We start from the raw sequence: 12823 nt of genomic DNA on the forward strand, positions 1-12823 counted from the left end.
GAATCAAAAGCAAATGTTCCTCTGTTACTTGTTGCTGGTGATAAAATGACTTGCTCAAAGGTGAAATGATTGAACAGGCATAGAGAAAAGATACCTTCCCCTTATTTATTGGTAAAATTACATTGTTTGTCCTCTTTCTCCACCCATGACCCCATCCTCCCATTATCCCCCTCCCCTAACAGCAGTGGCTGCTGTGCAGGTACTGTTGTGCTAGCTGTTGCCATAACAGAATGACAGCGCAGTTGAAAGCAATCCCTCCCTGATATGAACAGTAAAAATAGAGAGAAAAGAAAACGGAAAGGAAGCTGACGATAACATCTCAATTCACAAAGATGATGAGACAGAACCAGTGCATTTAATACCATAGATCTTCAGAAAAAAAATTAAGACATAAAAAAAAAAAATCCATCACAAAATAATTAAGGTTAACAAAACATCATGTAGAGATTGGGAAGATATTGTTTTGACAATAACTACTGATTGATTATAAACTTGAAAAGTCTGATACAAATACAGCATGTTGTCAATACACAGTTGTGATTTTGGTCGAGAAAACAAATCTTGCTTTATGTATTTGTAATTGTACACTGATGATTCAAAAACATTACATTAATGCTAAAATTACTCATGGGTGATAATGTTAATAAAGTACTATTTACTGTATATGGTTCGATAACATAGATGGATGATTGTAAAACCTCAAAGTCTAGGCTTTAAAATCATACTGAACAGCCTGTGTCAAAAGAAGTTGAAGTAATAATAATAGTGATAACAATAACAATGTAATAATTCAATCTACACAGCTCTATCAAGAAGGAATTATCTGTCCATTCCCGTTCTCCTGCTATGAACCTTCTCTCGTCATCTTTTCCAGGAAGCGGACCAGGAACAAGACAGAAAAGTGAAGGACTGCAGCATGCACCTGGACTGGAGTTTTAACAGTGTCATAAGACATGATGGAAATACTAAATTTAAGGTGCATGGGGAAGCAGTGGGTAGAAGAGACAGGACAGGGCCAATGAGCCTGTTTATATTCCTTCCTGTTGCATTATTTTTTTTCCTCTACACAAATACAGAAACAAAGGTGAGCAAAATGGCCGTTAAGTGCCATTGGTAATGACTGATCTCTTTTTTTTTTCTTCTTCCATGAATGGGACGTTTTTGTTTTGTTTTTTTTTCCCCTAAGGTGACGTCAAGTGTCCATCATCAATAGAGAGGTCATGGATTGGCAAGTCCTGGGGTTAAAACATGATTCTGTATATAAGCCTGTGGGTTGATTTCTTGGTCTGTTGATTGGCTCGTCATCTGGAACCATCAGTGGGCTCTGGCAGTTTACTGGCCAGTGGACTCATTTGCCAAACAGTTTATTTGTGCTGTGTTGCTCAGAGGGTAGCTGGTCCGACCGTGGTTTGGTTTGACCGATGGGACATTGTTTGACAGCTGGCTAATATCTGGTCTGGTTGATCGAAGCTGTAGATTGGTTGGATCAGCTGACTCGTGGTTGTGTTAGTTAGTTCCCGCCCCCACAGCACTGGCCACTTCTGCCCTGTGGTGCGGCTTCCTGGAGGTCCACGCCACCTCTGGCTCGTCCGCCGGCGCCCGCTCCACCCTGAGGCTCGTTCTTAGGAAGCTTCTTGGCTGTTTTGGGTCAAGAGTACAATGAATTAATTTTGGTAGCATGGCAGTAAGACTGCAAGAAATAACTAATTTCATTATCGATCATTTTGCTCATTTCCGTCTTGATAATTTTGTCAATAAAACATCACAAATGAGCAAAATTTATTTTCTAGAATGTGAAGTGATGTCAAAATGTCTTGTTTTATTTGAGCAATGGTCCAAAACCCAAACATATTTTTACTGTAATACAGGACAACCAAAATCCTCACATATGAGAATCTGGAACCATTAAATATTTGTCATTTTTACTTGATAACTGACTAAAATAGAGCTGAAATGATTAGTCGTTTAATTGATTCATCTTTTGATGGAAAATTAATCAGCAACCATTTTCATTTAAACACACAGTATGTAATTTCTGCCACTAGGGGTCGCTCAATCAAAACAACAAAAGACAGAGTTAGATGATGTCATAAAGTAGTGTGAGATCATGGGAGTTGCTGTCGTCATTGTTAAACAACCACCATTGCCAGTGAAAATTAATAATGGTGCTCCATCCTGGGTGAGTAATACAAACAATAGTAAACAATAGAAGGGTTAGCTAGCGGTGTTGCCTGGAAGTTATAGCAACTAGAGGGTGTACAGGGGACATGACACCATTGACATGCGGCCAAATGGTTGTTTTTAGACATTTTTAATGCAGAAATGTTATTACCTTTTTTTTAAAGAAAAATGACAAACATTCTCTGAGAATTTGCTGTTGTTGAAGTGAATTTCTTTGGGTTTTGGACTGATGGTTGGATAATCTGATGGTCTTGCTAATCAATTAAGCATTAATTGGTTATTGAATCCAATAACCAATAGACTAATCTTTGCTCTACATGACAGTAAAATAGCTGCGAGCAGCACTTACCTATAGCCATAAAAATCTCATTGACATTCATAGCAGTCTTGGCTGAAGTCTCCATGAAGAGCAAACTGTTGTCATCTGCATATGCTTGTGCTTCCTAAATGAGGAAACACAACACAGCAATCATTAAATTGACAGCTTGTCTTAAAATTTTCAAGAATGTCTTTAGAAACGTCAGACTGTTTGAATTCCTCTTTACCTGGAAATCTACAGCTCTCTTGTTGGCCAGATCTGCTTTGTTTCCTGCCAGTGCAATAACAATATTCGGGCTGGCTTGTCGCTGCAGCTCCTTCACCCAGTTCTTTGCACGTGTGAATGTATCCTTAAAAAAAAAAAAGTACAAATAGTACATGCATAATCATAAGACACTGCTTTAAAACACAGGTTTTACATGATAAAAGAGCAAAGGTCTGTAGCTGTCTCTTGAAGTAAGCAATCATCAACCCAAACTGGAAGACAAGGTTCAGCAAAACAAATGACACAAGACTTCTGACCGTCTCTGCTGTGTCCTGTTACCGTCCACGTCACTTACTGTGTTGGTGATGTCGTAGACCACGATGGCGGCTTGGGCTCCCCTGTAGTACATGGGTGCCAAGCTGTGATACCGTTCCTGTCCTGCTGTGTCCCAGATCTCGAACTTGACTGTTGTATCATCCAAACATACCGTCTGTGTGAGGAAGGCCGCTGCAAAGAAAATAACACATATTAGACTGCGGCCGAAAGACAATCGGAGCAGAAAATCACACACTTGTTACCTGCAGGGCTGAAGTTTAATATTTAAGCCTGAAAATGTAGTGATTAAGACTGCAGAGAGAAGAGATTTAAATATCAGGTGTGCAGTAAGAACACATTGCAGCACATAAAGAGCTGGCACAAGTGCATACGACTCGCTTACTCAGCCGACTGTCACATGACTGAGGAAACTGAGCACTCATTTTCAAAGCACATACTTTAAGGCTTTGTAATCTTTGACCAGGCGTGCAGCTGACCAGCAGTTCAGCAGAACAGAAAACATGCTGACTCGTTTTGAGTCTCGTAAGCACTGAGCATCCTGTCTCCTCATCCTACAGCCGCATTACTCAGAAGATGTAGGAAACTGGGAATGTTGGTGTAACATGACAAAAAAGAAATGACACAAGAAGAAAAGGAGCTTAATCATCTTTGGGTTTTGGACAAGCATCTTGAAGACGTCATCTTATACTTTGAGATGACACTCCGTACATTAAGTGATTACTCGAGAAAACAATCATCAGTTTAATAAATAAATGAAAATAATTGTTAGTAGCAGTTCTATCAGATAGGGACACAAATTATCAGATATTTCCCTAATTGATTGTTGACCATGTTAACGGTAAATAATCAATTTATTGTTAAATGTCTGTACGGATTATAGACTAAAAATTCCCATTTCAAGTAAACAATAAAACAAGGCTGCCCCGATCTCTTGACAGCAGACTTAAGTCCAACTGTCATACATGTAAGAATATGAGCATACTGTATGCACATGGTCAAAGGTGAGTTGTACAGGTTTTTTGCATGAGCACCTTGTCAGTAAAAATCTGGCAGATCAGTTTTGCACTGAACAGCGGAGGAATGAACAGGGTAGATAGGCGAGACATCTTATACCTTTGATGCCCTGAGGTTCGGTCAGTGACCATATACATTACAACAGACCTGGTTTGAATCTGGCTGCGGATGTTTGTCTGCCTCTCTACTATATTTTGTCGATTAAAAAACATCACGGCATGGGCTTTGTGGGCTGAAGTTCCAGTGGAAACCTGTCAATGTTGTTTTTCCAGCTGGATTGAGGATTTGCAACTTAACATCCCAGTTAAAAGTTTACTTCTGTAGCCTCAGGCTATAGTCACCATCGTGGAGAAAAACCAACACATTTAAGCCCACCGCTTTGTAAAATGTCAAAGTTACATATTACCATGTTCTTGCTTTAAAACTGAACAGTACTCTTTGAACAGCTTCACTGATCTACAGGAGGTTGAGGAAATGGCCATTATTGTCTCAATTCCTTCCTGTTTCAAGTAACCTCACTCCTCTGATGCCGAAGAACTGTTTTTTACAGAGGTCAATCTAAAGTCATTTTCTGTATAAAATATTAAGAAATATGATTTCTTTTCTGCAAAAATCAATACACATGTCTGCCATGTGTGAGGAGCTTGGTGGCTCATGGGAGAGTCATGTGACTAGCTGCAAAGAACTGGTTCTTCCACTCTTGCACAGGCTCTGACAACCAAAAGATTAAGGCCAACGAGCAAGCGGCTCCTCTGTACTGGCAAAGACATGTTTTCTTCTGCTTCAGCATTCATGTTTTGCCCACTCACATGTTGAAAGAGTTTGAGAGTGAGTGCAACAAGATGACAAGAGATTCTGCACAGCCACACGATGCAGGGGATGAAATCCGTTCTTCTGTGACAGGAGTTTAAAATTATTTTATGGTTTCTATCCAATCATACATGATTTGTTTTAATTATCCCTCTGAGCTGTAAATTATAGCTGAAGAGATGCACAACTCTGATGCCATTAAAACATGACGGAGAGCGGAGACGATCCTGAGACCACACCCAAAACCCTCACCTCCGATGGTGCTCTCCTGGTACTCGTGGAACTGGCCTTTGACAAAGCGCAGCACCAAGCTGGACTTTCCCACCGCCGATTCCCCCAACAGCACTAGCTTAAATTGGCAGATCTTGTTGCTTGCTGCCGTGCCGTTGGTCCGAGCGGGTCCGCCTCGCCCTGCCATAGCGCAGTGTTGAAGTCTGGGAGGAAGAAGCTGGGCGAAGAGGGAGGAAGTCCGGTTGAATTTAGGCCTAGACTTGGTGCAGGGGCTGGCAAGGGCTTGGTGAGGCTGAGCTTAGATGGGGACAGGTTTGATTCAGGCAGGTAGGTAGATGAGGAAGAGGAAGAGGAGACCTCACCAGTGGGAGCTGGAAAACACAACACATTCAATACTTTAAGCTTTACTCCAAACAGAAAACAGGCTTTTTTTAAATTAAAACAACCATGTTATCTGCTGATTGCTATGATTGTCAGTTAAAACCTGAAGCAGAGTCTAATAAAAAAAAACAAAAAAAACAAGATGAATTGCTTGTCCCTGCTGGCAGTTGCTAAGACATATGAATCAAGTAAAATACAGTTTAACTGTAAAATATATCAACACTAAAGCTTTTGTTTTAGCCAAGTTTTTATGTTGTTGACACAAAACCCGCATCACACTGGGGCTGGGCCTCCAGATAAAGAGTTTATTATTTAACCATGTTTAGTATACACAAATGCTCCTGCTCTCACAGGCTGTCCTAACAGTGTGTGTTTTTTGACATCACTACACACCGCAGGATGAAATTCTTACTTCTGCTTTACATCAGCGTAGATGCTAAACGGAATACACAGAATACAGAATAAAATATGTGCAGTAATAAGACAAATTAAGTTATAATATACAAATAAAATGACGTGGATCTGGAGACTTGATGGTGAAAGGGTATATAGGCAGGTGGACGTTAAACAAAAGGAAAGCTATGATTGAAGAAATGAAAAGCATATGTGCATATAAACCATAAAAATTAGCATAAAACTTTGCCCTACCGCCTCACACTAACATAGATCCAACACATTTGTTCCTGTGAGTCATCTGTCAACAGATGTCTGGCCACGGTGTTAAGCAATGACTATACGCTGTTAAGATCTCTGCGGCCTCTTCCATCAAGCGACACCAAAACCAGATAATGAAGTCAATAGAAAGCATTAAGATTAATCAGCAAGTCACCCATAAATCATTTTTTACACTGCAACTTCCAGTGACCACATTCTGCATACGACCAGTACTAAGATGAACCTGTAGCAAAGAGGTTGACTCAGAAAAATCTAAACTTTTAAAAAATATTTCATCCCACTTTTGGCCGAAATAAGCTTAACAACTTTACTTGATGACAGCATACCAAGACTAGAACAAGCCAACAATTGATTCTCTTCATTTCAGACTGCTTTGCGTATCTGAAACCTTGCCTAATCTTTTTTTCAGTTGGGTGATACACATGAGGTCAGCCAGCTTCTGCTTGGTCAAAGGACAGGAAACACAAGTCAGCTCAAAGCAGGAAGTGAAGATTGCAGAACACATTTTACTGCTGAGCACATTAAAACCTGGGATAGCCTCAGCTTTGTCACTACTTTGTGCAGAAACACGATGAATACTGAGGACAAACAGGAGGTTAGACTACTCCTGAGTGAGAAGGGAAACGTCAAAAATGAGGAAGACTGAAGTAAAGGCGTCACTGCTGATAGTCTGTAGAGTTTGGTTGTGCTCGGCTTTTTCTCGGCTCTTTGCTGAGCCGAGCTTAAGCTTCAGCATGTGACAAGAGATCACAGCTCTGTCCATAAAATATTCACAACTGCCTTGTTTCATTTGACAGAGTACCAACCGTGCTGCTCATTATACGAATTAATTTCTGCCATGCAGATCGTCTTTTACCGTTAAATGCAACACTTTGCATCACTAGTTTAATTTTAGACATCACTGAACATCACAAATTTTAAAACATACCAGTACCTTTACTGTTTTCCCCATTTACTTAAACATAAAACTATTCAGCTTACATAATACAGTGGCATTACATGTGTTATGATTAAAGAAATATTCCATCTTCTGCATGCAACCAATCTGTTTACTTCTGATAACAGTGGGTGCACGACAGTACATCCGTAGCCAACTACAGCAGACATCAGTAGAGCACTAAAAGTCTTGCTGGACTCTTTAACTAGGCGTGAAAGAGCACAGGAAATCAGTAGCTGAGTTGGAGAAGGAATAAAGGCACTCTGTTCACTGGGTCAAAGTCAGCCTGTACTCATTTGATTGCAAGGAGCAAAGCTGAGCTCTCACCTGTTCACATTCCTCACTGGAGGAGACAAAGAGAAGGAGGGGGCGACGGACTGGGTTTGTGGAAACAGACCCTCAAACCATCCCGAATAGCAAACGGCAAAACAACTGATTTGCTTTTCTTGAACAGATGATGTGCAGATGAATAAAAATCAAGCAACAACTAGCTAAAATAAAAATTCACCCATGCTTCATCAGACATTGACAATTTTACTAACTGTACATTTTGATGGCTCAGTAAAACTACTGATTTAGAAGATCTGGATAAGACAGGCGAGTAACATATACCTTTACCAGCAACAGGCCTGAGGAACAGGTTTTACTATACAGCACAGTTACTTTATATGAGTGTCCTATTTTTAATTTCAGCCAGCAAAAAAAATACCATGCTGCAGCCACTCAGAGGAAGAATACAGTGAAGGAAGGTTTCAAAGACACAGAATAGCCTGCAGTAGGCAAAACAGATTATGTGCCCTGGCCTGAAGTTTTTCCTCACAACAGATAATGAAGAATACAACTATTACTAGGATTATAAACAATTATTATTCTACACACACTGACTGGTGATGTAGTAACTGTTAGGTGCCATTAGAGTACCATCTACGCCAATGCACAGCATATCATGTAAAAGGTACATGTGGCTGTCTAGCTTGCAATCAGAGGCTCTTTGTTGCACTGAGACAGACCTGCACACATCTTAAGCAGCCTGCGATGAATGCTTTGATGGCATCCCTAATGGGCTCTGAAGACCTCCACAGGGAAGTGGGTCAGAGAGAGAGAGACAGCGGGACATGGGTCAGAGAAAGGGGGAGGAGAAAGGGCAGGAAGAAGGAGCAACCTAGAGGGAGAGCCTGTGAAATATTCATCATGGCCCCCCTGTTTGCTCTGCTGCCAGCAAGACATCCAAACAGTTAGCAGGGATTGAGGTGCATTGATCACCTGAGTACCAGTATGTTTGCACAAATGAAACACCTGTATAGGTACAAAGAACTAATTTATGGCAGTTTCAAAACCTGTCCCAAAAAAACACATAATATTCAGATGAATAATTGCTGTTAACCCCATTAACGCATGCAATGTAACCACCCACAGTCAAATGATTCCCCTCCTCTGTGCTCTGTTGTCACATGTAAAGCTCCAAAATAAAACAACAGGAACAAAAAACAAAATGATACTGATAGTGGTATTACTCACTAATAACTGTAATAAAGTGACATAATACTTCTTAGTAACATAAAAGTTATACAAACTTCAGCAAAATGATTAGATCTGAGTTCCTGTAAATGGTTGCCTTGAGTGTTTTTATGAAGTAAATAAGCGTTTTATTCTGTGCTTTTGTAGAGTGCTCGGGGGAAGGCATGTCAGTCTGAAACTGCGGTGACACGAATATTTAGACAAAGTTTGGATTCTTCCCTTCATCTACAGCATGAACAAATCACTGAAGCCTCATTTTTGCAATAATTAAATAAGAAAAAAAATTTAATATTGTTCCATTGCAGGTCATGCAATCTAAAATTTATGACAGGATAAGGTCTTCACAAGGAAGTTAGCTATTGATTACAGAAAATAAACATGTAACTGGCACAAGTATACTGAACATTGTGCTAACATGAACTCACATCTCAAGTCACATATTCCATGTGGCTGGTGTCACTATACGGCAGTTCCTTGAAAACAAGCATGGACTTGTGCTGCTCACTTAATTTGAAGGGTGGGGTCCTGGAAGAACTGGTGGTGTCTGATATGAGGGGTGTCTATTATGCCAAATGGTCTTGCCGGGAAGAAAATTTTCATGTATAGTGAAACCACGTGTTCAAAGTCTGCATGTTATTGGCAAAAAGCTTTTATATGCAACACAACAACTAAAGAAGAGACGACAAGAGCACACAATCCTTGAGATTTCTAATAAAACAGGAAAAGCTCTTGATCCAAGGCAAGTAAGGTAAGTCCTTCTACGGTTCAAGTTCTAATGATGAACTGCTTTGGAAACAGTGACAGGGAAACTGGTGAACTTACTCAGGAAAAGCAAACAGGATACTCATCACCAGTGGTTAGCAAGGCCAATAGGAAATCACAGACACTTCCTTTTCTCGTGACTTCTGTGTGAAAAGCTCTGTCCCAAACAGATGAATAGTTAATACACAGGCCTAAACAAAATCTGCACTTCCTTGTCAACTCACGATCAAAAATTCAGAACTAACCCATGAGTTTTAAAACATTTGCCAACTGAAATATAAATGTACAGTGGTGGTTCTTAAGGTACCAAGTTACATAGTTTCTTGCTGCGTGAGATTACTACAGTATAGGCTGAGTCTTGCGTAGTTTTTCCTATGTCTAAACATGGCATGTGAAAAGACAAAAGGAAGACCTTCTCTTGCAAATTCTTTCTTTATGCATGAAAATCTGAGCAGAAATACTGGCTTCCATACTAGCTGCAATGAAAATCGAATCCATTCTGCACCTCGCAACTCATCAAGCCACATAAAACATCCTCTTACCCTTTTATGTTTCGGTAGACATTCTTGGTAAGTTTAAGGAAATTAAAACACACTACCATGCCTAGTTGTCAGTTCAACAGACCTGCGACTTCAGACAGTGCAGAAACAGAGCCTGAGTAAGAAAAGTGAGGGGTGTCCGTACTAATCCCAAACACAAAATATTAAGTATGCTGATGGGAGAAAAACTCACTGTCGTTGTGTCAGGGATGGTTGGTCAAGTGCGTCACCCCTTTGGAAGAACAAGGTCCAAACACCATAAACACAGCAAGAGCCCAAGCAATTAACTTTAAATCCCTTCAGTCACAAAGGTCCAAGCTCTGTTTCCCCTATTAAGTCATAAAGCGGAGCTACGAAGATACACCTGCATGTGAATATATTTGCTGTTAAATGTAAGGAGACACGTGCAGACACATAATGTAAACTGGCTGGATTACAAAGCAAATGCTGTCAGCAGTAATGACACCTTTATCACACATATTGTGATGGCACTGCTGAAAGTAAAAGCTTGCTGATATTTACTGGCCTGAGAGTGAAAAACTGTGAAGCCTACTCTATACCTCTGATGAGTGCCTTCAGTTAAAGCTAAAAGGCAAACTTGGAAATTGACCTATGCTAAAAAAAAACAAAACAACACTACAAGCATAAGAACATTAAAAAACAGAGATTAAAAACTGTCAAACGACCTTATACAGCATATGTACTTGAGAAAAACAGCTGGTTTGACAGCTAAAAACAATTATTAGCTACATGACAGACACAACGCGAGGATGGAAATTCTGTAACCAACAAGTGCATGCTACCGCTGTTATTAATTACAGTTACATTATATCTAAAACTTGAAAGTTGGTAAGTTAAAAATGTGTACTTAGACCTGGTTGGGACTAGATTTAGCGGAGTGATATGCCGACTTGATTAACCGGTGGACGGTCGGCACGTTCACTGTTATGAAAATAATGTATCAACGGCCGTAACGTTAGCTAGCCAAAAATGTGTACTGTCGCTACACTGGCTAGTAAAGGTAAAATACGGTAAACGCTAACGTTAGCTATGAACGCTGGCCAAAAAAAGCGACCGTTATCAGTAAGTGAGATAGCATAAGACTGACTAATACTTGTGCCTAGCAGTTTTCCAACTTGCTTACTAACCTTAACTAACGTCGACTAGCTAACGTTGGCTATTAACATTATCATTTACCTAGCATTAGCACTAGCCTGCTAGCGTGAATCGTCGACAAAAAAACTACTGCTAAGTCTGGAAAGGAAAACTTGAATTCTATAAGCGTTAGCTAGGTTAGCAGCTACAGCCAAGTGTCGAAAACGTCAATAGACAACTTTCCTTTTCTCGGCCCCACGTCGTCAGCTGATTGACATTTGACAAAGTCGAGGACTCGGACTTCTTATTGTGTTTGCTGCTGGCATGAACATATGTCATATGTCTCTCAGTAATGCTTGTGCCGAGGCTTTTTGGACATTTTCTGTGGTTTCACAGGGCTCGAAGCTCGTAGCTGTCTGATGGACATTTCGACTGAACCCGGACTTGGCTTGATCGGTTGATCAAAATTTGACAGAGGGGTATCGAAATACGATTAACAGCTGGCCGAAAAGAGGCCAACATGCGTTCAGTGTTCTCTTAATCACCCTGTTCTGTATTTTCAAGTTGTTCGACTTACAATACTTTCTCTTCTTTCGCTGGGCTCATCGGCGGCTGCTGTCTTCTTCTTCTTCTTCTTGGGCTCTGGCCTTCCCTTCCGGTTAGCGATTTTTCCGGGAGCGTCCCACTTTTTGTCAGTGGCTAACTGACCAATGACAACAGCAGCCTGCGCAAGACACCACTCTGCGGTACAGGGGGAGAGGTGTGCAGTTTGCATGCCTTTTCTGTTAGAGTCTTCATTTAATCAAGCCACAAGCTGAATTTAAACATGATCATTCATGTGATTTATGTTTAAATAGAAAATAAAACATGCACACACACATACTCAGAGTTTAAAACGCTCTCCGGTTGTCCACAACCAGAGAAAAGAGATAAGACTGAAGAAGGAATCTATAACTCATTTTAATGAATCCATTACGGAAAAAAGAGCTTTTCCAAAAAGTAACAACCAGACAGACAATCTAGCCATGTTTTGGACACTCTGGCAAAATGACACGATGAAGCATGCAGCCTATAATATTATAGATAATAGTCCAAGACTATCATCATGTTTGCAATAAACATTGTGATCCAGAGGATGTTCTGGTGTGATATTCAAATCCTATTCCTGATCTTCAAACTACTTATCTTTTGTTTGTTTGTTTCGTTAATGCTACTGTGTACATCAGAATTACAGCCAACAACGCTTCAACACATGCTTCAGGTCAGGATTTCATGTTTAGTGCTACAGGGAGGCCTGGATGCAATGTTTTACCCTATTGAGAACACATGCACTTGTTTTGCCATAAGCCATAAGTACATGACACACTGGTGAAGGCTTTCAGAGTGGTTGAATGTCTTGTTGTGTCCAGAAGTTCAGGAGTTCAGTCAAAAATATGGTTCATTTGTAAAGGAGTACTGTAAGAAGTATGCAGGTATAAATCAGGACAATGAATTACCATAGGCTATTTTGTAAGGACTTACCATAGTGCCACCTAATGTGTTAATATGTAAACTTACTATGTTAGTAGATTCTGGATGGGCATTCATATGTACTGTAAAAAGTTTTCATTCCCTCATGAAAAGTCCTTCAGGAATAGTTTACAGTTGTGAAGGAGTGCAGGTATGCAGGTCACAGGACTATAAATTACTACATGTTTTGTAAGGGATTACTCCACAAATGAAATAAAAAAAAACACTGTAAAGTTCAAAATATTCTCAATACAAAAAGTGGCCCATAGAGGGGCCCTGGTCTAATGAGGACTCATATGAGTATTATTGAAG

The 12823-nt window shown here is 40.2% G+C and overlaps 1 protein-coding gene across 1 annotated transcript; it reads right to left on the bottom strand.

The window, feature by feature from the left end:
* Positions 1-333: 333 nt before the first annotated feature.
* On the bottom strand, positions 334-11667 carry rab5c (RAB5C, member RAS oncogene family). The gene is made up of 6 exons (XM_041957217.1): positions 11580-11667; positions 5117-5466; positions 3060-3211; positions 2727-2849; positions 2531-2624; positions 334-1638 (listed from the first exon to the last, which is right to left on the bottom strand). Exons 2-6 carry the CDS (start codon positions 5280-5282, stop codon positions 1511-1513), a joined length of 663 nt encoding a protein of 220 aa, XP_041813151.1. The 5' UTR covers positions 5283-5466; positions 11580-11667; the 3' UTR covers positions 334-1510.
* Positions 11668-12823: the final 1156 nt, after the last annotated feature.

Source organism: Chelmon rostratus, chromosome 17 (genome assembly GCF_017976325.1).
Source record: "Chelmon rostratus isolate fCheRos1 chromosome 17, fCheRos1.pri, whole genome shotgun sequence".
Taxonomy (NCBI): Eukaryota; Metazoa; Chordata; class Actinopteri; order Chaetodontiformes; family Chaetodontidae; genus Chelmon; species Chelmon rostratus.